Source organism: Nerophis ophidion, linkage group LG16 (genome assembly GCF_033978795.1).
Source record: "Nerophis ophidion isolate RoL-2023_Sa linkage group LG16, RoL_Noph_v1.0, whole genome shotgun sequence".
Classification (NCBI taxonomy): domain Eukaryota; kingdom Metazoa; phylum Chordata; class Actinopteri; order Syngnathiformes; family Syngnathidae; genus Nerophis; species Nerophis ophidion.
This window is the reverse complement of record NC_084626.1, coordinates 10,865,000-10,890,879: the sequence shown is the minus strand read 5'-3', so window position 1 is coordinate 10,890,879 and position 25,880 is coordinate 10,865,000. Positions and strand designations below refer to the sequence as shown.

General features: G+C 39.6%; 1 protein-coding gene across 1 annotated transcript in view; it reads left to right on the top strand.

Annotated features, from left to right (window-relative positions):
* The window catches only part of celsr2 (cadherin, EGF LAG seven-pass G-type receptor 2), a 269,713-nt gene extending 244,574 nt beyond the window's left edge, over positions 1 to 25,139 (top strand). The window contains exons 29-34 of the mRNA XM_061874218.1: positions 13,736 to 13,866; positions 13,941 to 14,029; positions 14,101 to 14,265; positions 20,481 to 20,603; positions 20,673 to 20,958; positions 22,892 to 25,139. Of these exons, the coding sequence (XP_061730202.1) occupies positions 13,736 to 13,866; positions 13,941 to 14,029; positions 14,101 to 14,265; positions 20,481 to 20,603; positions 20,673 to 20,958; positions 22,892 to 22,916 (819 nt within the window). The 3' untranslated portion in view covers positions 22,917 to 25,139. The remainder of the gene's footprint in view (positions 1 to 13,735; positions 13,867 to 13,940; positions 14,030 to 14,100; positions 14,266 to 20,480; positions 20,604 to 20,672; positions 20,959 to 22,891) is intronic.
* Positions 25,140 to 25,880: the final 741 nt, after the last annotated feature.

The following is a 25,880-nucleotide window of genomic DNA, read 5'->3' as shown; positions in this document are numbered from 1 at the left end:
TCTGGTTGAAATGGAGTGTGGATCAAGATGGATCCCTACTCTATATTCTTTTATTTAACCCAATGTTTTTTAAATACGTGTATAATGCTTTATATCCTATGTGTTGTGAATTCCATCCTACAATATCTTCCAAGGAACCCAAAGAAATGTTACCACACCTCCCGCTTTATTTATTCTATAGATTGCCTGAACTATTTCATAAACTAAATCTTGTCTTGTTTCTGATGCTATGTTTTTTATGCTCATCAATGCACTGTTGGACTGCGAGCACACAACTACTTTCCTTGCTTTGTTTTCCTCTATCCAGTTAACTGCCATATAAATTGCTACCAATTCCCCCGTAAAAACAGATAGTTTATCACTGATTATTTTATTTAATACTATGTTTCCTTGTGGGATAACTGCTACAGCTCTTACCTTTATTTTTTTTTATATAGTTTTTGATGCATCCGTATATATCATATCTCAAACCATTTTTCTATCCGGTAACTATTTAAATTTCTATTCTTTAGTAATTGCATGTTTTCTTTTGGGTTATCAAACATCCACGGTGGTATTGCAGGCATTGGTACTGTAGGACTAACTTTAATATTGTCAATTTTAACTTTATTACATATGTCTCCTATAATCCACCCAAAACTATTCTTTTTTGTTTTCTCTTTTTCTTGGCAGATTGGTAGCACTGGACAAGTCGGATATCCTTGCTTGGATCCTTTTAAAGTTGCCCGATAAACTGCTGAGAGTTGATCTCTCCTCTTGTCCAAAGGTTTTTCGTTCATTTTTACTTGTAATACTGGCACTAGGGTTGATGTAGTAGTTCCACAACATAACCTTAAAGCCTGTGACTGGATCCGGTCTATTTTCCCAAGTCATGTTTTTGAAGCAGATTGGTAAATAATGCATCCGTAATCAATAACAGATGGAATTAAAGTTATAAATATATACATGTATTGTTTTCAACGTTAACCTATCAGCCCCCCAATCATTACCCCTCAAAGACCTCATTATATTTAACACCTTTTTACTTTTTCCCCTATTTTTTTATTTTCCGGAAGGAACACTCCTGAAGGAATAAATAAAGTACTATCTAATCTAATCTAATCAAATCTATTTTGCTGATGTGGGTTGACTAGTTCATATTTTTATCAAACCATATTCCTAAATATTTAAATACTTGTACCTCTTCTATATTTTCACCTTAGAGTTTTTATTTGGAGCTTGTTTGGTACTTTTGTCTTTGTAAAATGTATGACTTTTGTCTTTCCAACAGAGAATCTTAAACCTCAAGCCGTTCCCCAGTCTTGAACATTATTTACCACTTTGTTAGTTTTTTGATTATTTCTTTTGACTCTAAATAATATACTAGTCTTTCATTAATCTTTTTTTTTTTTCCGTTACTTTTCCCCAAATTTATAATTTCCTGCCTCTTCCGGGTCTTACCCTGACTTGCATATTGGAATTGTTACCGCTAATTTTCCCCTCTGCCGGTCATTCTCCTTCTTCATATATCCTGTCATATCATTTCAAGACCACTTCTTTGACGATGCCACCTAAGTTTTTGATCATTTGATAACCCGCTAGGTCTTTCCCCGGTGACGTATTTTTAACCTTTTTCAAAATTCGAACCATTTCATTCAAAGAAAATGTCATATCCATAGTGTTGGTAAAGCTATTAACGTTGTCTTCCATCATTTCCCCAATATTTAAACTCATTGTTTTTTCTCTCTTTTGTTTTTCCACATTTCTCAAATTATCATTACCTTGCACTTCAACAAATGTTTTTGCTAAAGGTTCTGCTGTTTCTTTACCCGTGACTACATCTTCTTTGATAAATGTGGCACATCATCCTCTTTACCCTTCATTCCTATCTTTACGAATCGTTATATATCCTTTTATTATAAAGTTTAATTTTGGCTTCAGCCCTGTTTCTTGAATACAAATTATACGTGGTTTAGTTTTCATATTTTTAATATATCCCTTTAATTCATGTTCGGTTGCTATCAAACTTCTGGCATTCCACCGGACAATTAACAGGGTGTTGGAATGTGGTGACATGACTCCGTCACGTCTACTCTCCGTAGTACAGCTTGCACCCGGTACCAAGATAGTTCTTTCAACAACTTTGATGCTGCTTTGACAATTATTTTGATCTTCTCAGTCTTATTTTTACTTTCATTTTGTATCAAAGCTGAGTTGTGCTCTCTGGTTTATTTTGCAAATGAACCGACAGAACATGATCATGTACAAGACTCGCCTACCCACAATGCACTGCAGCCCAACGCTCCTGGTCGGATGTTTTTTTCGGGGTTCATGGAGAGATGCGGTAAAGAGTGGTAGCCAAGACACACGGTCACACAGGGTCACACACGGTCACACACGGTCACACTCGGCAATTATTTTGACCTGGGGAGCAGATATAGAGGAAAAAATGTGTCTGGGGGGCCGGGATATCTGATTTTCAGGTACAAAAAACTTCACAATGACACAAAATAAACACAACAGTTAAACCTCACACTAAAAACAAGACATTGACTTGTACGTTCAAAAGACAGAATAGAACAAGTCAAGACATGCAATGCCATCTACAAAATGTTATGTAAATGTTAGTCATTACACACGCGGCTATGGTTTTGATGTATTTGTTACAGACATGTTTACGTCAAGTAACATCACATGGTTCCATTTGCACCTTTCAACAAATCTGAAAAGGAATATTAAGAAGTAAAACTTATATTTAATCCTACCTCTTCTCCGAGCACACGGTGACCGTACATACGGGTCGAAAAATGTTGACCTAATTCAGCATTTCTCAAAGTGTGGGGAATAGAGACATGACAGGTGGGGCGCGAGGAAAGGGAGGACATTTTTTATTTTTGATTTTTTTTTACTATGCTTTCATTTTCTATACACACTGTAAATCACTTTGTGATTCTGTCTGTGAAATCCGCCGTATAAATAAATGTAAATTACTTATTTTTCCTGTAGGCTTTAAATTTCTCGGCAGGAGCGAAAGTTTGACAGACATAGCAACAGTAACTTTTGCAGGCGAGGCTAAGAGGAACAAACTTTCGCGCGGATGGGTAGCAGGCTAATGTGCGAACCACAATTACACAAAATGGATACATTTGCAACTCGCACCTCAAAGGTCTGCGGAGAAACAAAAATATGACGGGTCTAATCAACCAAAAAGTCAACCTAAAAGAAAATATGGCGAAGGGTATCTTGCTCTTGGATTCACGGCAGCGGAGGTGGGGGCAGAGGAGAGACCCCTGTGTGTTCTTTGTCTAAAACGGCTAGCAGCAGACAGCCTGAGACCCAACAAAGCAAAGAGACAACTCGAGACCACACATGATGTCCAATAAATTGTTTTGTTGGGGCGATGGGGGTAGGTGGGCCTTGAGTCTAAAGTGCTGATGACAGAAAAAAAAAAAGTTTGAGAAGCCCTGACCTAATTGTACGGATCTCACTTTAAACGGCAAACCGATCATTTAAATGTTTTCACTTTGAGTATGAAACGAGGAGTAAAATGTACAATATTATCAATTATTTCACAAGGACATGTTTTAAGGATATTGTACAGTATAATTAAATCTAAAATGAATGTGATCACTTTCAGGATCATTTTATTTTTAGCCAGTAAACAACTGTTATGTACTTTTGAATCGGGTTTTCAAAAAAAAAGAAAAAGGGAGGGACAATCAAGGATCAACAATGGCACGACTTTCACTAGCTTGCGTGAGGTCAAAAGACAAGAGATTTTAGACCAATGCTGCTTTGGATCTGTTCCTGCTAAACTAGTAAGCGACTTTCAATGCTCAAATCAGAATAATAATACTAATTTTAGCTACTGGAAATTTGTGTGGTAGCAATAAATACCCACCAGCGCGATACTTTGCAGTTCCACACTGACCAACCACGCAACAAACTCAAAAGAACTGTACAAGGAAAAAACAATGCAGTGACTTCAAACTGCAAATATAAGGTTTGAGTAAAATATGTAGGTTGGTGTGAATGTTGTCCGTCTATCTATGTTGACCCGGCAATGAGGGGGCGACTTGTCCAGGGTGTACACCTCCTTCCACCCGATTGTAGCTGAGATAGGCGCCAGCGACCCCCACGTCCCCAAAAGGGAATAAGTGGTAGAAAACGAATGTAGGTTCCTACTGTGGAAAGTTCAGTAATACAGAATCATTGTGGCATTATCGTGTCAGTTGGACGCTATATGCGCTAGTCCTCATGGTAAATGTGGTTTTCCTTTTGGGAAAACGCCATCGCTTTGGTTCACTGGTGCGGCCAATATAAACCAAAACTGAAAATTCTTAAGTGGGGCTTTAAGTAGAGTTTATAAATCTTGTATCTGTGCCACATATAGCCTTATTTCAGTGTCAACAGTCTCCAGCTTACTTGCTACACATGTTTTGGCTCTGCCCATCCCTGTGCAGTTATTGGACCGACATTTTTAATACTTTGTCTCTTGTTGTAATTACCTACTAGGCCTTCTTTGCCTTTATTTGATGTTGTATCTTTATGTTAGCAATTGGGACTTTTTGAATGAAATTGTCTGTGGCTCCATGTTAACGAAGTTGCCTGTACTATTTGACTGATGCATTTTATTGATTGATTTATTATTTTTCTTTCTTTTTCGTTTTGTCTCCTCAGAAAAAAAATTTGGTAACTTTGTTTGTTTTATAATTTGTGCCAGGATAGCAGTAATTGCACAAAGGCATTCTTCTTCTTTTAGTTTTCTGACAGCACGTAGGCGTTCGCATCAACTTTCGTCTTTTTAACAAATGGGTAAAGGGGGAATGATGTATGCCGTAAAACTAGTTGGCACATTTAATATTTAATAATAATGAATATTGTAAAATTCTATAATTTTTGTTATTTAAAGGGGAAAACCCGATTCAAAAGTACATAACAGTTGTTTACTGGCTAAAAATAAAATGATCCTGAAAGTGATCACATTCATTTTAGATTTAATTATACTGTACAATATCCTTAAAACATGTCCTTGTGAAATAATTGATAATATTGTACATTTTACTCCTCGTTTCATACTCAAAGTGAAAACATTTAAATGATCGGTTTGCCGTTTAAAGTGAGATCCGTACAATTAGGTCAGGGCTTCTCAAACTTTTTTTTTTTCTGTCATCAGCACTTTAGACTCAAGGCCCACCTACCCCCATCGCCCCAACAAAACAATTTATTGGACATCATGTGTGGTCTCGAGTTGTCTCTTTGCTTTGTTGGGTCTCAGGCTGTCTGCTGCTAGCCGTTTTAGACAAAGAACACACAGGGGTCTCTCCTCTGCCCCCACCTCCGCTGCCGTGAATCCAAGAGCAAGATACCCTTCGCCATATTTTCTTTTAGGTTGACTTTTTGGTTGATTAGACCCGTCATATTTTTGTTTCTCCGCAGACCTTTGAGGTGCGAGTTGCAAATGTATCCATTTTGTGTAATTGTGGTTCGCACATTAGCCTGCTACCCATCCGCGCGAAAGTTTGTTCCTCTTAGCCTCGCCTGCAAAAGTTACTGTTGCTATGTCTGTCAAACTTTCGCTCCTGCCGAGAAATTTAAAGCCTACAGGAAAAATAAGTAATTTACATTTATTTATACGGCGGATTTCACAGACAGAATCACAAAGTGATTTACAGTGTGTATAGAAAATGAAAGCATAGTAAAAAAAAATCAAAAATAAAAAATGTCCTCCCTTTCCTCGCGCCCCACCTGTCATGTCTCTATTCCCCACACTTTGAGAAATGCTGAATTAGGTCAACATTTTTCGACCCGTATGTACGGTCACCGTGTGCTCGGAGAAGAGGTAGGATTAAATATAAGTTTTACTTCTTAATATTCCTTTTCAGATTTGTTGAAAGGTGCAAATGGAACCATGTGATGTTACTTGACGTAAACATGTCTGTAACAAATACATCAAAACCATAGCCGCGTGTGTAATGACTAACATTTACATAACATTTTGTAGATGGCATTGCATGTCTTGACTTGTTCTATTCTGTCTTTTGAACGTACAAGTCAATGTCTTGTTTTTAGTGTGAGGTTTAACTGTTGTGTTTATTTTGTGTCATTGTGAAGTTTTTTGTACCTGAAAATCAGATATCCCGGCCCCCCAGACACATTTTTTCCTCTATATCTGCTCCCCAGGTCAAAATAATTGCCGAGTGTGACCGTGTGTGACCGTGTGTGACCCTGTGTGACCGTGTGTCTTGGCTACCACTCTTTACCGCATCTCTCCATGAACCCCGAAAAAAACATCCGACCAGGAGCGTTGGGCTGCAGTGCATTGTGGGTAGGCGAGTCTTGTACATGATCATGTTCTGTCGGTTCATTTGCAAAATAAACCAGAGAGCACAACTCAGCTTTGATACAAAATGAAAGTAAAAATAAGACTGAGAAGATCAAAATAATTGTCAAAGCAGCATCAAAGTTGTTGAAAGAACTATCTTGGTACCGGGTGCAAGCTGTACTACGGAGAGTAGACGTGACGGAGTCATGTCACCACATTCCAACACCCTGTTAATTGTCCGGTGGAATGCCAGAAGTTTGATAGCAACCGAACATGAATTAAAGGGATATATTAAAAATATGAAAACTAAACCACGTATAATTTGTATTCAAGAAACAGGGCTGAAGCCAAAATTAAACTTTATAATAAAAGGATATATAACGATTCGTAAAGATAGGAATGAAGGGTAAAGAGGATGATGTGCCACATTTATCAAAGAAGATGTAGTCACGGGTAAAGAAACAGCAGAACCTTTAGCAAAAACATTTGTTGAAGTGCAAGGTAATGATAATTTGAGAAATGTGGAAAAACAAAAGAGAGAAAAAACAATGAGTTTAAATATTGGGGAAATGATGGAAGACAACGTTAATAGCTTTACCAACACTATGGATATGACATTTTCTTTGAATGAAATGGTTCGAATTTTGAAAAAGGTTAAAAATACGTCACCGGGGAAAGACCTAGCGGGTTATCAAATGATCAAAAACTTAGGTGGCATCGTCAAAGAAGTGGTCTTGAAATGATATGACAGGATATATGAAGAAGGAGAATGACCGGCAGAGGGGAAAATTAGCGGTAACAATTCCAATATGCAAGTCAGGGTAAGACCCGGAAGAGGCAGGAAATTATAAATTTGGGGAAAAGTAACGGAAAAAAAAAAAAGATTAATGAAAGACTAGTATATTATTTAGAGTCAAAAGAAATAATCAAAAAACTAACAAAGTGGTAAATAATGTTCAAGACTGGGGAACGGCTTGAGGTTTAAGATTCTCTGTTGGAAAGACAAAAGTCATACATTTTACAAAGACAAAAGTACCAAACAAGCTCCAAATAAAAACTCTAAGGTGAAAATATAGAAGAGGTACAAGTATTTAAATATTTAGGAATATGGTTTGATAAAAATATGAACTAGTCAACCCACATCAGCAAAATAGATTTGATTAGATTAGATTAGATAGTACTTTATTTATTCCTTCAGGAGTGTTCCTTCCGGAAAATAAAAAAATAGGGGAAAAAGTAAAAAGGTGTTAAATATAATGAGGTCTTTGAGGGGTAATGATTGGGGGGCTGATAGGTTAACGTTGAAAACAATACATGTATATATTTATAACTTTAATTCCATCTGTTATTGATTACGGATGCATTATTTACCAATCTGCTTCAAAAACATGACTTGGGAAAATAGACCGGATCCAGTCACAGGCTTTAAGGTTATGTTGTGGAGCTACTACATCAACCCTAGTGCCAGTATTACAAGTAAAAATGAACGAAAAACCTTTGGACAAGAGGAGAGATCAACTCTCAGCAGTTTATCGGGCAACTTTAAAAGGATCCAAGCAAGGATATCCGACTTGTCCAGTGCTACCAATCTGCCAAGAAAAAGAGAAAACAAAAAAGAATAGTTTTGGGTGGATTATAGGAGACATATGTAATAAAGTTAAAATTGACAATATTAAAGTTAGTCCTACAGTACCAATGCCTGCAATACCACCGTGGATGTTTGATAACCCAAAAGAAAACATGCAATTACTAAAGAATAGAAATTTAAATAGTTACCGGATAGAAAAATGGTTTGAGATATGATATATACGGATGCATCAAAAACTATATAAAAAAAAATAAAGGTAAGAGCTGTAGCAGTTATCCCACAAGGAAACATAGTATTAAATAAAATAATCAGTGATAAACTATCTGTTTTTACGGGGGAATTGGTAGCAATTTATATGGCAGTTAACTGGATAGAGGAAAACAAAGCAAGGAAAGTAGTTGTGTGCTCGCAGTCCAACAGTGCATTGATGAGCATAAAAAACATAGCATCAGAAACAAGACAAGATTTAGTTTATGAAATAGTTCAGGCAATCTATAGAATAAATAAAGCGGGAGGTGTGGTAACATTTCTTTGGGTTCCTTGGAAGATATTGTAGGATGGAATTCACAACACATAGGATATAAAGCATTATACACGTATTTAAAAAACATTGGGTTAAATAAAAGAATATAGAGTAGGGATCCATCTTGATCCACACTCCATTTCAACCAGAAGGTTGCTTGGCGGAAACAACCGCCCACCTCCGGAATCAGTCCCCGCCCATTCCCCTTAGGCGCGAAATTCATTTGAGCGAAAGACATTGGAATGAGAGGAGCTCTTTAAAGCTCCTGAGAATCTTAAAAAGCTTACAGAAAACGAGAAAAACTTACAGCGGGTGCCTGTTGGACATTCACCGTCGTTTTCGATGATTTCCCCACGGAGCAAGGATTCGATGTCTGGAGTCTTTGGCGCAATCAAGCCTTCTCCTCTGCCTGGAATGGCCGTTGACGGATCCTCCAGCGTTAAGGGAGACCAGTGAGCAAGAGATGTAAACGGAAAATCTGTAAGTAAATATATGTATATATGTATCGTATACCGCATGTTTTTTTTTCTTGTAAAAATGAGAATTATTTGACTCACCAGACTGCGATTGTGTTAAAACGATCGCGTTAGGATCTTACGGCAAATCCTCTATGAAACTAAATAATGAATACACATAATATTAAATAATTTGAAGGTTTAAACACACCTCGATAATCATCTTCCAACTTTGTAAGATCGTTTAAGCAAAGTTCATCGTCTTTCACTTCGTCGTCATCGGCTGTAAAAAAAAAAAGGTATTACATCGTCGTACAAGTGCAATGCTTTTAACGTTTAAATGCTTAAATGGAGTTAAACCAATGTCTAATAACATGGTAAAGCAGAGGTAATGGTGTGTGTGTGTGTGTGTGTGTGTGTGTGTGTGCGTGTGTGTGTGTATGTGTGTGTGTGTGTGTGTGTGTGTGCGTGCGTGCGTGCGTGCGTGTGTGCGTGCGTGCGTGTCCTGTTGTTTCAGACGATCGTAAACATTTAAACTGTCAGATGGGAAGTCAGTAAAAACTGAACCCTGCTTTGTCCCCCAAACTGACCTGTTGTTTCAAACGACCGTAAAGACCAGTTGCTACGTGACACTGTGTTCTGCGATAGTTTTTTCCATCTGTTTAAATATGTTTTCGTGAGGTATGGAAGTTGTTTCAGACGATCGTAAACATTTAAACTGTCAGATGGGTGGTCACATGCTGCTCAGATGACATTGCTTTCTTAAAAAACTGAACCCTGCTTTGTTCCCTGTCAGGTCTTAACGATGTGTGCGTACGAATGTGTGTGTGTGTGTGTGTGTGTGTGTGTGTGTGTGTGTGTGTGTGTGTGCGTGTGTGTGTGTGTGCGTGTGTGTGTGTGTGTGTGTGTGCGTGTGTGCGTGTGTGTGCGTGTGTGTGTGTGTGTGTGCGTGTCCACCAATAACTTCCCAATCCACGGTAGATAACGATGAAAATATCGAGAAAGGGCTTCCGTCTCTTCTTTCTTTTAGCTGAAATAAGCAGATATCCCCCATTTCGTATCTGAATACAAATCCAAAAGATCCCTCCATCCCGTACGCTTCCAACTCCCATTTCTCACGCAAAGATTCGGTCGGCGGCATCTGAATACGATTTAGAAACACTCGACTTTTTTGCGGAGCGTCAATGTAAGTTTTATTATTTTTATAAATCGACACAGGCGTTTCACTAATCATGACCGAATCGAACAAAGTCTTTACGCTAACGTATAAAGCTCCAAATAATGACTAAGCCTTACACCGCCCTTTTGTACCCTTCCTCTGCGTGTGTGTGTGTGTGTGTGTGTGTGTGTGAAGTGCGTGCGTGTCCACATCTCCACACGTAACATTCCCAGCCATCAATACATCGAAATCTGGAAGATGTTTCAAACGATCGTAAACATTTAAACTATCAAATATATGGTCACATGCTGCTCAGATGACATTGCTTTCTTAAAAAAACTGAACCCTCCTTTGTTCCCTGTCAGGTCTTAACTCCACCCTCTTCCTGGTTTAACCACTCCCACCGCAGGTCTTAACTCTGCCCTCTTTCTGTTTAAAACTCCACCCTCTTCCTGGTTTAACCACTCCCACCGCAGGTCTTAACTCCACCCTCTTCCGGGTAAGCCACACCCACTTGACCTTGACATTTGAACCTGACCTTTGACTTTGACCTTTGACTTTGACCTTTAACCTTGACCCCTCATAAATCATTAACCTTTGAACTTGAGGGGTCATAAATCATTGACCTTTGACCTTGAGGGTCATAAATCATTGATTTATGGGGGTCATAAATCACTTTTGACTAAAGGTAGGGACTTAAATTCTCTTACATCAACTAAATGATTTGCCTGAGAAGCTGGACAGGACAAAAAAATAAAAATATAAAATAAAATAAAAAAATAAATAACACTGCATATAAAGTTTTCTTTTTGCTTTGTGCTATGTATAAACAAACTATGATGGGTTACGTTTATGAAATCAATGAACGACTGCAGAAAAAATTAAATGAAATTTCTGCATGCAACCAAACGTTTTTAATTCCGAAAAAGACGTCGGTTTGAAGGCTAAGTAAAATACTTAATGTCTATTTAAGTCTTCCTTGTAGTAATGGAAAAACAAAACGCCAAACTTAAATTATTCACTGGCAGAAAACCAAAAATGCCGTCCTCTCTCTCTGTGTCGTCATCCTTTTACTGGCGCCGTGCATCAGCTGCCAACCTAAATGATAAAATGTCTATTTCACTGAACAACTAAAAAATGTGAATATATGCAAAATTATAGGAAATTAAAATATGTATCATACGTAGTCAATGTGATTTCTGCTCCTGAACCGCAGAGCACAGCGTCTCCACTTCCGGGCTGTATGACGTCACCTTTATCTTCACACAGGATTGTAAACTTTCATCTGTGAGGCGTGTGCCATGTTTGTTTTTAATAAAGTTCATGTTGGAGAAAATCTGCTCACATGCATATGTGGATCCAAAGATCGACAGGACTCCAAGTGCATACTTTTTCATGTTCACATAAAAGTCGGAGATAGTGTTCCAAGTTTCGAACACAAGATTGTCTGGTTTGAGGAGGTTTTCAATATCACACTATTTGTGATTCTGGGCAAGAACGGCCTTTTGGCGTGAAACATCTTCAAGGTCCGCTGTCAGGCGCTTTAACTTGGACACCCACATGTCTTTGTCCTGCGGCAGCTGGCGGCTGCTGCAGGACGGAGACGCGCGCGGCCGTGGGCGTGTCCCGAGGTTTGACAAGCACGATGACAAGCTGAGCTGGTCGTGACAAGCTGAGCCGCATCAGAGTGATCAAAGAGCCGCCGGTTGCCAACCCCTGGTCTACGAGTTGTTCCTAAAGATCACTTGCAATGTCGCATATACGTCTCGCAACTGTGGGACAGCTTTTAATTTTGCTGCGCTTGTCTCGTCAAGCATGACTGACACCATGACTATTGCAGCGGGGAGAATCAGCTGCTCGGCAATTGTGTGAGCTTTTTTGCATTGAGCAATTCTGTATGCAACTCTATATGAAGCCAATTTATCCATTTTGTGTAATTGTGGTCCACATATTAGCCTGCTACCCATCCGGACAAAAGTTTGTTCCGCTTAGCCCCGCCCCCATTAGTTACTGTTGCGTCTGTCAAACTTTCGCTTCTACCTAGAAATTTGAAGTCTACAGGAAAAATACGTAATTTACATTAATTTGTATATCGGATTTCACAGACAGAATCACAAAGTGATTTACAGTTTGTATAGAGAATGGGGTTGTAAAAAAAAAAAATCTAAGAATTAAAAAAAAAAAAAAAAAGTTAAATTTCCTCCCGTTCTTCGCGCCCCACCTGTCATGTCTCTATTCCCCACACTTTGAGAAAAGCTGATTTAAACAAAGCTGAGTGCTCTCCTGTCTTAGAGGATGTAGATAACCCTTTAAAAAAAGTAAAGCACTCCTGTCATGTACAGGATATTTGATTAGTGTTCTGGCTGTAGGTATTTAAAACAGCAATTTTCCCCCCGCATGCAGCTGAGATAGCTCCTGTTATATACAGGAGCTTTGACGAGCATTTTTACAGTAGGTATTTATTATTTGATCAAAGCAGAGTGCTCTCCGGTCTTAGAGGATCGTTGACAAGTGTTTTTGCTGTAAACTTGCTAAAAACAGCAAAGCACTCCTGTCATATACAGGATCTTTGATTAGTATTCCTGCTGTAGGTATTAAAAAACTGCTGGGTGCTACTGTCAGAAAATAACTTTGCCTAGCAATTTTTTTGAGTTAAAGTCTTCCTGTTATGTACATGATCTTTGACTGTATAGCAGGAGGTCTGAGTCCAGTCCTCCTACAGTATTTGCCAAAAACAGCAAAACACACCTGTTAGGAGTTCAAGTACCTAGGAGTCTTGTTCACGAGTGAGGGAAGAGTGGATCGTGAGATCGACAGGCGGATCGGTGCGGCGTCTTCAGTAATGCGGACGTTGTACCGATCCGTTGTGAAGAAGGAGCTGAGCCGGAAGGCAAAGCTCTCAATTTACCGATCGATCTACGTTGCCATCTTCACCTATGTTCATGAGCTTTGGGTCATGACCGAAAGGATAAGATCACGGGTACAAGCGGCCAAAATGAGTTTTCTCCGCCGGGTGTCGGGGTTCTCCCTTAGAGATAGGGTGAGAAGCTCTGCCATTCGAGAGAAGCTCAAAGTAAAGCCGCTGCTCCTCCACATTGAGAGGAGCCAGATGAGGTGGTTCGGGCATCTGGTCAGGATGCCACCCGAAAGCCTCCCTAGGGAGGTGTTTAGGGCACGACCAACCGGTAGGAGGCCACGAGGAAAACCCAGGACAGTTGGGAAGACTATGTCTCCAGGCTGGCCTGGGAACGCCTCGGGATCCCCCGGGAAGAGTTAGACGAAGTGGCTGGGGGGAGGGAAGTCTGGGCTTCCCTGCTTAGGCTGCTGCCCCCGTGACCCAAGCTCGGATAAGCGGAGGACGATGGATGGATGGATGGATGGATGGATGGATGGATGGGGTAACATTTTTCCAGTGGGACCTAAAAACTTCAAAGTGCTCCTGTCTTATACAGGATCTTTGACGAGCATTTTTGCAGTAAAGTTCTCACAAACAAAAAAGCGCTCCTTTGATAAAGAGGATCTTTGACTAGCTTTCTTCAAACGGGGTGACTTAGTTCTGGGCTCATGAACAAATCTGTATTGATCATTTTTGCAGTACCATTTTTGCAAGTGTAACAAGAAGTTAACCACTGTATAATGAAATATGTGACTTTTGAGGCCTATTATGAAATATTGCAATGAAAGAGCGCTAACGTGTGCACAGCAGAGCTACAAGTGCAGCAGCAGCTACACGGACGCCAAGTTGTACCATCTTCCCTTCGGGCAGTCCAGCGTGTCGCTGAACGGCACCATGCAGAGCGCCAAGAGCCAGCACAGCTACGTGCCCTTCTTGCTGAGGTCAGGGAGCCATGAAGAGTCCACTCTGTCGCTGCTGCAGGAGCAACCTTAAAGACTCTCCTGCCTTTTTTTAGGGAGGACAGGATGAGCAGCAGCCAGGCGCACATCGCTCTCAACGACCACTCATCGCTCTTCCATGAAGACCCTCAGCACGGCCATGACGGTAAGACACAAAAAAAAAAAAGAGTCCGAGTTTCGTGCTACTTCATTGTTAGCCCATGTGTTTGTTTCCAGACCACGACAGCGACTCTGACAGCGACTTGTCCTTGGAGGACGACCAGAGCGGCTCCTACGCCTCCACACACTCCTCTGACAGCGAGGGCGACGAGGGTCCCTTCCCTCCAGAGGAGTGCTGGGAAAACCTGGGGTCCAACGGCGTCAAGAGGCCGCAGACCCACGGTAGGTCTCTACCCCTGGTCACCATCAATCAATCAATCAATTGTTTATTCAAATAGCCCTAAATCACAAGTGTCTCAAAGGGCTGCACAAGCCACAACCACATCCACATATCACCGCCCAAGGGCAAGGAAAAACTCACAACCCAAAGGGAAGTGGATGAGAATGACTATGAGAAAGCTTATAGAGGACCGCAAATGTGGGTAAGCCCCCCCCCCCCCCCCCCCCCCCCACACACACACCCCTCTAGGGGAGACGGGATGCAATGCAATGATATCCTATTGTGAGAGTCCAGTCCATAGTGGATCTAACATAAAAGTGAGAGTCCAGTCCATAATGGATCTAACATAATAGTGAGAATCCAGTCCATAGTGGATCTAACATAATAGTGAGAGTCCAGTCCATGGACGTTCTAACATAATAGTGAGAGTCCAGTCCATAGTGGATCTAACATAATGGTGAGAGTCCAGTCCATAGTGGATCTAACATAATGGTGAGAGTCCAGTCCATAGTGGATCTAACATAATGGTGAGAGTCCAGTCCATAGTGGATCCAACATAATAGTGAAAGTCCAGTCCATAGTGGATCTAACATAATGGTGAGAGTCCAGTCCATAGTGGATCCAACATAATAGTGAAAGTCCAGTCCATAGTGGATCCAACATAATAGTGAGAGTCCAGTCCATAGTGGTTCTAACATAATAGTGAGAGTACAGTCCATAGTGGATCTAACAGAATAGTGAGAGTCCAGTCCATAGTGGATCTAACATAATAGTGAGAGTCCAGTCCATAGTGGATCTAACATAATAGTGAGAGTCCAGTCCATAGTGGATCCAACATAATAGTGAGAGTCCAGTCCATAGTGGATCTAACATAATAGTGAGAGTCCAGTCCATAGTGGTTTTAACATAATAGTGAGAGTCCAGTCCATAGTGGATCTAACATAATAGTGAGAGTCCAGTCCATAGTGGGTCCAACATAATAGTGAGAGTCCAGTCCATAGTGGATCTAACATGATAGTGAGAGTCCAGTCCATAGTGGATCTAACATAATAGTGAGAGTCCAGCCCATAGTGGTTCTAACATAATAGTGAGAGTACAGTCCATAGTGGATCTAACATAATAGTGAGAGTCCAGTCCATAGTGGGTCTAACATAATAGTGAGAGTCCAGTCCGTAGTGGATCCAACATAATAGTGAGAGTCCAGTCCATAGTGGATCTAACATAATAGTGAGAGTCCAGTCCATAGTGGATCTAACATAATAGTGAAAGTCCAGTCCATAGTGGATCTAACATAATAGTGAGAGTCCAGTCCATAGTGGATCTAACATAATAGTGAGAGTCCAGTCCATAGTGGATCTAACACAGGTGTCGGGAACCTTTTTGGCTGAGAGAGCCATACAAGCCAAATATTTTTAAAAGTATTTCCATGAAAGCCATATAATTTTTTTTTAAACTGAATACAAATAAATGCGTGCATTTTTAAGTAAGACCAACTTTTTTAGAGTATAATAAGTCTCTTATTTTTTTTAACAACATTTTTATTCTGAAGCTAACCAACAATAAATAAAAAAATTCTTACCATTAATGCGACTTCTTGAACAGGTGCGGTAGAAACCGGATGGATGGATTAAATGCATGAGAATGTTTTATATTTTGAACGTTATTTTTGACACTGTGATTACCAGCGGAATTATTCATTACTCACCGTAATAAGCAATGTCCATTACGATTTATCCGAGAGCCAGATTCAGTCATCAAAAGAGCCACATCTGGCTCTCGAGCCATAGGTTCCCTACCCCTGATCTAACATAATAGTGAGAGTCCAGTCCATAGTTGATCTAACATAATAGTGAGAGTCCAGTCCATAGTGGATCTAACATAATAGTGAGAGTCCAGTCCATAGTGGGTCTAACATAATAGTGACAGTCCAGTCCATAGTGGATCTAACATAATAGTGAAAGTCCAGTCCATAGTGGATCTAACATAATAGTGAGAGTCCAGTCCATAGTGGATCTAACATAATAGTGAGAGTCCAGTCCATAGTGGATCCAACATAATAGTGAGAGTCCAGTCCATAGTGGATCTAACATAATAGTGAGAGTCCAGTCCATAGTGGGGCCAGCAGGAGACACCATCCCGAGCAGGGATACTACATTAGGGATACTTTTTTACAACGATATGAAATAAGATAACAAACAATACAATCAACGGCTCATAATCCTTTAAAATTCTTCTCATTTATCCATTTTTCATGAATTAATTGATTTATTTACGCTGTAATTCACGTCCTCCACTTTTCACATTCCATTTTCACGTGGTGGTGCGAGGTTTTGTTCTACCGGAATGCAGAACGGACGGCTCCGGACGACAGCATGTGATAGGAGATGATTTATTGCTCATAAATCATGAATGTACCCAAAGACAGAACAAACAAAAGAAAAGCGTGTTGATTGCACGGGAAGCTAAGGTGACAACTTAGCACAGGAAACACAGGACAGGAATACACCAACATAACAGTTGCATCCCGCAAAACAATCAAGCCACCGCCACTGTGGCGACTAAATAGCTCTCTGTTTAGTGCTCAACAGCAGGCGAACGTGCAGAGCACTAATCAGAGGCAGGTGAAACCAATTAGTACCCATGGAAACCAAAACAAACACCCAAAGTGCACATAACAGGAAATAAAGAAGTCCAAAACTAACAGAACACACTAAACAAAACATGATCCGGATCACGGATCGACATCCATAAGCTGCAGCATTATGAAATCAAAAGCCGTTACTTACATCTGTGATTAAATAAATAGTCATTTAGAATTGTATTTGATCAAATAAATTCAAAAGCCTGAAATAATGTTGGAAAAAAGCAACACAAATATTTGTGAATTAAAAAAATTCTATTGAATAGAAAATAGCATGACATGTTCATACAATAGTTGTTAACTAGATTCACTTTAATAACGCATACATTATATATAATATACAATAATATATTATTTCATATCACATTTCATAAGAAAATAAATGTATTGTTAAAATATTTGAATTAAATATTTAAATAAATTAGTGATTTTATTAATAATTATGTATTTACTGGAATTGAAATAAAAAAGGTCATCTGCAGTTTTTTTTAATCAGAATTATCTTTTTTTAAACTCCCTTTTGCATCTCTTTGACAGCTTACAATGCCATCAATTATGCAAATTGGGCGTTGACGTCATCGAGCGACTTTTAGGACAGCCGATAGCTACTCCCCCTTGCTGGGCAGTTGGCAACACTGATTGCAGCCACTGCTCCGTGATGTCAAGAGAAGACTAAAGCAGGTTGATCCTTCAAAGGCAGCTTCCTTACATCCCCTTGACCAGACCTGGGCAAATTAAGGCCCCCTAAGATTTTCAATCTGGCCCGCCAGACATTCCCAAATATTTTTTTTAGATCTTTAAGATGGAAACTGTAGCTGCCATTATGATGTGCAGTGATGTTTTCAAATGAGCGTAAGTCTTGAACTATACAAAGTATTTCAATGGTTGGAATCTGCGCTTTTGCATGTTATGCTAGTTACTATGGTAATCTAATTAGTTACTATGGTAATCTAATTAGCTACTATGGTAATCTAAGTCACAGCAGCTCAGACGAGGCACCAAGCAGTGTGGGTGGGGAGCGTTTCCACAGAGTGTTTCCAGAGCGGCCAGCCTGAAATGCGGGTGTCAGGGACAGACGTGGAAGAAGATTTTCACAACAAAGTTCTAAAGCTCAGTGATGTATCAGATTGTAGGTGTTTTTTGTGTTTTTTTAACCCTTTGTGTTCATATTTCGCTGTGTTTGTTGCATTTTTGTCGATTTTCACTTGATTGTAAAATATGTTGATGGTGAAGGGGTGTGACGTTCATATGTTGTCAATATTCAGCGTTTTATCGTTCATAGTTAATATTGTAAATCCCTCAATCTTTATTTTCATGTACATTCTGGGTGTCTCATTCAGTAAAAAAAAATTATATTCCGTTGTAAGGCAGTCTTTCATAACGTTTTTAGCTTTCAATAAGACGTTATTGTGAGGTTATGTATTAGTGTTCCCAAAAATCAGAAATACTGGCACCCAGACACATTTTTCTCTGTAAATTTGACCCTCCCGAGTCAAAATAATTGCCCAGGCCTGCCTTTGACACACTCCCAGCCTGTGGGTCTGCCTGCCCTGCATGGGGGTCCCGTCGGTTCAGTGTCTAAGTCAGTGGTTTTTAACCTTGTTGGAGGTATCGAACCCCACCGGTTTCATAAAAGGTCTTGTTGTTTTCAAATTCAAGACAAAGTTGTATGTTTTTGGTACCACTTTAGTATGTGGAACACATTCTAAGTAACACACACTTAATTTAGAGTTATTTGGACACTAGGGGAACATATTCTAAGTAATGAAGACTTAATTTAGAGTTATTTGGTTAGGGTTGGGGTTGGGATTAGAGGGTTAGGGTTATAATAACGCCATGCCGAATAAAGCATTAATAAGTACTTAATAGTTAAGAGCCAATATGTTACTAATTTGCATGTTAAAAAGCAACTAATTAATGTTGAATATCTTCCCCATACTAAAGTGTTACCATGTTTTTTTTACTGGTGCACAAAATGAACCGTGCATGAACATCACCTTGTTCAAACAACAAAACCAACTGTTAACTCACAACTGTTACGACTCGGAGTAAGGAGAGGACCCAGATGCAGAGAAGAAGTTCAAAAAAATAAAGCTTTTATTTTGAAACAACTTTTTACTTCCAACGCAAAAAGTTTTTCACAAGAATAATCAACACTCGGAAAAATAATTCCGAGGATAAACAATTAACTTAAAATCACTCCACAAAAATAAGGAGGAATACTAATCTAAGGAAATTCTAACAAAAAAAGAATATTAATAAGAATAAACGAAAAGCGCTCCAACAGGAGGAAAAAACACCAAAACGACCTATATATAAACACTAACTATAAATAACAAAAAATCACTCAATCAATGAGGCAAAAAATTCGAAATTTGGATAAACAAAAACTCACCAATTAGGAAGACGAAGGATAACCAACGACCCTCAAAGAAAGAAAAAGTAAACTCAAAATTACAGCAAAAACTAGGGTAACTAGGAAAACAGGAGCAAGACAAGGAGCTAATCAAGGACATGGACATGGACGCTAGAAAGGCACGATAGACGAGACGATCTGGCAAAGGACAAACGGAGAAGTGAGCTTAAATAAGATGTGGGAGTGATGGGGAACAGGTGGAAACAATCAGGAATCAGGGATGACGTCAGACTGGTGACACAAGAGGAAGGGCCCGTGGTCTGAAACAAGAGGGTAGCTTTTCAAAATAAAACACGTAAATCACAAGACAGAAAAAACAAAACAAGACTTCCCTCACCGCGGTGTGACAACAACAAATTACACACCTGCAAATCAGTCAGCTGTTGCCGTATCCGTAATACACCGATAGGGAGAAGTTTTTATTTGCCTGATGAGTCAGGTGTGTTTTGACTTCCGCCGAACCCCTGAGCCCGACTCACCGAACACCTAGGGTTTGATCGAACCCAGGTTAAGAACCACTGCTCTAGGTGCCCTCTAAATGCGAAAAAACATGCTTCCATCATCCATCCATCCATTTCCTACCGCTTATTCCCTTTTTTGGGGGGTCGCGGGGGGCGCTGGCGCCTATCTCAGCTACAATCGGGCAGAAGGCGGTGTACACCCTGGACAAGTTGCCACCTCATCCCAGGGCCAACACGGATAGACAGACAACATTCACACTCACATTCACACACTAGGGCCAATTTAGTGTTGCCAATCAACCTATCCCCAGGTGCATGTTTTTGGAAGTGGGAGGAAGCCGGAGTACCCGGAAGGAACCCACGCAGTCACGGGGAGAACATGCAAACTCCACACAGAAAGAGCCCGAGCCTGTTGCTTCCATCTTGCTTTGGCGAAAAACTTTAAATATCCAAAAATGTCAAAATGCACCTCATTAGAGTGCCAAAATGTTTTTGCGATATTTGAAATTTTTTTTCTAAATATGTGTGTTTCCGTTACCAGTTTTTTATTGCAATATTTGGGTTTTGCGCATTCCTAAGGGTAATGGAAACATAGCTACTGTAGTATGACAGCGCTGACTGCTGGTGTGACGGCTGCAGTGATCCTATTTGACCAGCAGATGTCGCCATTTCCCCACTTTGTTGATCTCTTGTCCTCAGATCTGACAGACGCAGGACTCAACCTCCAGGTTGACCAAAGTGTCAGCAGCACGTCAGAGCAGCGCGGGGAAGACGCCGAGGTCTCCATGCTGCTGCCTCACTTCAACACTCATCCTCACAAAGGTGACTGGACGACTTGCCCTTTGACCTCGGCGACACCTTTGACCTCCGCGTCACATTTGTTCCCGGCAGGGATCCTAAAAAAGAAGCAGCTTTCTCCCATTATCGAGAGGAACGGCCTCAACCGCATCCACAACCAGCTCTGTGACGGCGCTCACAACTCGCCGTCCCCTCACGACTCGCCGTCCCCTCAAGACTCGCCGTCCCCTCAAGACTCGCCGTCCCCTCAAGACTCGCCGTCCCCTCAGGCCTCGTCCTGCAATGAGCGGCGAGGAAAATGCATCCCGCCTGAGCAGCTGAACGGCGTCGCCATGAGCATCAAGGCGGGGACAGTGGATGGCGACTCGTCAGGATCCGAGTGAGTGTTGACATGTTGTCTACATGGTCGCTGTCCTTCTCATTTCATGCGTTATGACACACCTTAGGACAATATAATTATCAACACGTCAGCAATTACATTTTGATCATGCTAAATAAATCATTAAGATCCAAATATTACAAGAAAAAAGGTTGACAATCAAAAGTTTTATGTCATTTTACAAGCATACAAGAAAATCATGGAAACTACATTTTTTGATTAAATAACCTAATTCATACAAAAAATGTTATATTTATACAAATAAAAATAAAATGTATCAAATCAGAAAATGCATACAAAACCGCAAAGTTCAAAAGCCAGCATCTGTGATGGTATGGGGGTGCATTAGTGCCCAAGGCATGGGTAACTTACACATCTGTAAAGGCACCATTAATACTTAAAGGTACATACAGGTTTTGGAGCAACATATGTTGCCATCCAAGCAACGTTAGCATGGACGCCCCTGCTTATTTCAGCAAGACAATGCCAAGCCACGTGTTACAACAGTGTGGCTTCATAGTAAAAGAGTGCGGGTACTAGACTGGCCTGCCTGTAGTCCAGACCTGTCTCCCATTGAAAATGTGTGGCGCATTATGAAGTCTAAAATACCACAACAGAGACCCCGGACTGTTGAAGAACTTAAACTGTACATCAAGCAAGAATGTCAAAGAATTCCACCTGAAAAGCCTAAAAAATTGGTCTCCTCAGTTCCCAAACGTTTACTGAGTGTTGTTAAAAGGAAAGGCCATGTAACACAGTGGTAAAAACGCCCCTGTGGAAACTTTTTTGCAATGTGTTGCTGCCTTTAAATTTCTAAGTTAATGATGATTTGCAACAACAAAAATAGTTTCTCAGTTCCAACATGAAATATCTTGTCTTTGCAGTCTATTCAATTGAACATAAGTTGAAAAAAGATTAGCAAATCGTTGTATTCTGTTTTTATTTAACATTAACACAATGTTCCAACTTCACTGGTTTTGGGTTTTGTACATAGGAGCTCATATTGTTTGTTTTTTAAATGCCAATTAAATCCTTCATTAAACCTTTAAAACATTTAATCATTATGAAATGCGGTAGGAAATGGATAGATGGATGGAAATGTACACTATAAACATAAACAAAATATATTGTTTATATTTTCAATGACTCAATCCATGTGAAACCTTTCAAACTTGGATATATAAAGAATGTTTATGGTAGTAGATGACATCATTGTTGGCCCACAAGCTGTGGTACTTAGTTGTAATACACGTTTCCACCACTTGTGGCAGTAATGGCAATTTCAAACTAGCAGGGATGTTTTGTAGTGCAAATATTATGACTAAAGTGGAGAAGCTGAATTTTTTTATTTACACTTTCATTTAGTTTAGGTAACATATTTATTATGAATTTGGTTTATTTTAGCACAGTAATATTATATTATTATTATTATTATTATTATGATGATATGTACATTTATTTGGACTCCCTTCATATTTAGTTAGTACAATACATATTTCCCATCAGCCTGACGTAAGCCTAATGTTTATGTTCATTCTTAGTTATCTCTAATGAATTAAAACTGTCAAGAAGGAGGAAGTTGTCCTTGCAAATTAATAATTGATCATTGGTATTAAAAGTATGTTTTTTTTTGCTGCTAATAAAACTAATCTACCCTTTTTTCTCACTTCTGCGTTTACAAAATATATTAAGATTTGTATGTGTGTGTGTGTGTGTGTGTGTGTGTGTGTGTGTGTCATTGTTTCATATTTGCTTTTACTTTGTTTTTGTGTGTTTCTCATTGTTTCATATTTGCTTTTACTTTGTTTTTGTGTGTGTCTCATTGTTTCATATTTGCTTTTACTTTGTTTTTGTGTGTGTCTCATTGTTTCATATTTGCTTTTACTTTGTTTATTTTGCTTGTCCATGACTCTTGTTTTTTTGTTTTTCCCAGCAGCCACTGCAACACCTCAATGTGAGCCTCCGGCCTTTTCGCTGGGATTTCCTCTTTAAAGACTTTTTTAATGGAATCCCTTAATATCGAAGGTGTGTGTGTGTGTGTGTGTGTCAAATGTGCAGTCTCCCTTTAGAGACATTGTTTCGTTACATACTTGAATTTTTTTTAATTAAAAAAATGCACTTTTTATTTTATTTGCTGTCCTAATTTCATTGATTTGTGATTTTAGTTTTTTTTTAGCGTGTTTGTGTTCTAGCGGTTCCATTTTGTGGAACGATTAAGTTGTCATTCAGGGAAGGTTACGCTAAAACTCCTTTGTAACATGTCTGGACTGCGCTCCGTGTGTGTGTGTGTGTGTGTGTGTGTGTGTGTGTTCTGGCAATGCTTATGTGACAGCCTTCTGTCGTAGGGTTCTTCTCTGGACCAACAAAAGGTGCCAGGGGTTTAGCCAAGTGTACAATTTTTAATTTTGAAGGTGTAAGCAGTCTTTTCTTGCCTCTGGTTTCCTCCTGGCTTTTCAGCCCCGTCTGTGGTCACCAACGCTGCTAATAAAGAGACAGGTGATTAGATAACTCGTTCCAGCTGAGTAATCCACTCACCTGCCATCTGCTTCCAGCCGGCTCCAGGTTACTTAATGGGGACATCGCTCTGTTTACACAGTCACCTTTAGGGGACCTCTGACGGTATGAGGACAAAAAAACAGATCCCCTAAAGGGAAACATTTTCAAATGACAGTCAGATCTATTCTGAAAATGCCAAAGTGATTTTTAAGCTTTGGCCCATAAAACATGTTTATCTAATTTGAACTTTTTTTTTTTTTTTTTTTTTTTTTTTAAATGGTCCTCAGTAGTCACATACAAATGTGTGTGAATTATACAAAATGATTTATATTTGGTCCCTACGAACCTTATTACTTTCCCCAGGGTCCCTAGTAAGAATGATCAGCACAATACATCAATCCAGAGATTTCAAGATGTCAGGCTTGGACAAAGGAATGAACTCAGATGCAGAGTAGGGCTTTTATTTTGACGGGTCTTTCACCTCCAGAGTCAGAGTAATACAATATCTACAAAAAACAAAACCTGTCGGCGAAAAAGGTTCCGAATAACCAAGAATCACTTCTAAAAGAAGGAAAATACAAAAACAAACTATAATTTGTGCCGTATCTGCTATAAAACTTAACATAAAACGCTCCAACAGGATGAAGAAAACAATGTCTATGAACATTTCTACACTTAATTTTAATCTGATAATGGTTAACAAAAAAAACACTCAAAAAATTTGAGTAAAGAAAGAATTGTAGGAAAAAATAACTCACCACTTTGGTTGAAAAAAATAGAGAACAAAATCCCTCTACTGAGGAGGAGAAAAGTCAAACTCAAAATAGCAGCATGGGAATTCAGGATCCAGGAAAACAAGCGTGGGCATGGACATGGAAGCGAGACAGGCACAAAAACTCGAGACAATCTGGCACAGAACAAGGGGAGGGGTGGGCTTATATGACACATGAGGTTAATGGTAAACAGGTGGAAGCAATCAGGGGTCAGGGATGACGTCAGACTGATGACACAAAAGAAAGGGCAAGTGATCTGAAACAAGAGGAGTTACTTTTCAAAATAAAACATGCAATTCACAAGACAAAAGAAACCAAGAAAAGACATCCCTCACCACGGTGTGACAAAAGACGTGTATGAGCTAACTGGGCAGTGGCCATTTTACCTCATTTTTTATGCCTCCACAACCTGTAGAAAGGGTGGTCCCCACAAGTGATGATCAAAAACTTGGTCCGCATTCCAAATTATAACCTGTGTGTGTGTGTGTGTGTGTGTGTGTGTGTGTGTGTGTGTGTGTGTGTGTGTGTGTGTGTGTGTGTGTGTGTGTGTGTGTGTGTGTGTGTGTGTGTGTGTGTGTGTGTGTGTGTGTGTGTGTGTGTGTGCGTCAGCCATCAATCAAGTGAAGGTTATTATCAGTTTGTTTTAATGTCTTAATGAGAGCACATTTTTTGGGACTTGACATGCTCGTCCTTTTTTTTTTGTTTTGAGAGACGAGAGGACACTTATTTCCGTCCCTGAATTAACAGCCGTGTTTTTCTAGATTAGCTGTGCGGCGTTTGTAAAATACTACCCAGGATGAACACTTTGTGTGTACTGTACAGCGTGGCCTGTAAATATGTAAACTTGTTTGTAGAGATGATCACTCATTGAATTTCATCAATTGTGTCATAAAAAAACATTTTGAATTTGAATCCTTGCCTTTTTTTGTCAATATTTTTTCTATGCCAAGGCGAAAATGTGTCAGAATTGCCTGAAAGGGTCAGAGGTCACAGCCATCACGTGGTAATCCGGATGTTTGTCCCTGCAGACGACGCTCCTGTCCAGACTACAAGCCATTTCCCACATGACGTGATCATGAGTTTATGCTCATCATTTCTGAACAACGTCCATCAGCTTCTCCGCTCTCCTCTCACAGGCGACCTTTTGTGCTCATCAAAGCTTTTCTCCAAATTGACGTGACAGGACTTTTTGATTTGTTTTTTCGCTGCAGACAAACCACGTCAGCAAGCAGACAGACGGCATGTAAGAGCCGAAGTATTTGTGTGAACTCCGGCAAAGATCAAACAATCTCATTAGGCACAACATATGATCTTCTGCAAGAATTAAAAATAATTATAATATGGAAAATATGGTGTTGTTTTTTACTGTCTGGTTCCCAATCAAAGTACTAAAAAAGTGAGCTCATTTCAACGTTGCTGTCATAATTGATTATTAAATATATGTATGTACTGTATAATACTACTTTAATAACTTCGGATGAAAAAACTATTCAAATATTTAAAAGCAGTTTTGTTGCCTTCCTGAAGGCTGCATTTTTTTTTATTTTGAAATTCAGAATCCGAATCAAACATAACATTAAAATAAAATAAAATAAAAAAATCGGTCTAAGTCTGGGACCCCTCCTAAAAAATAGCATTTTGAAAAATGACATA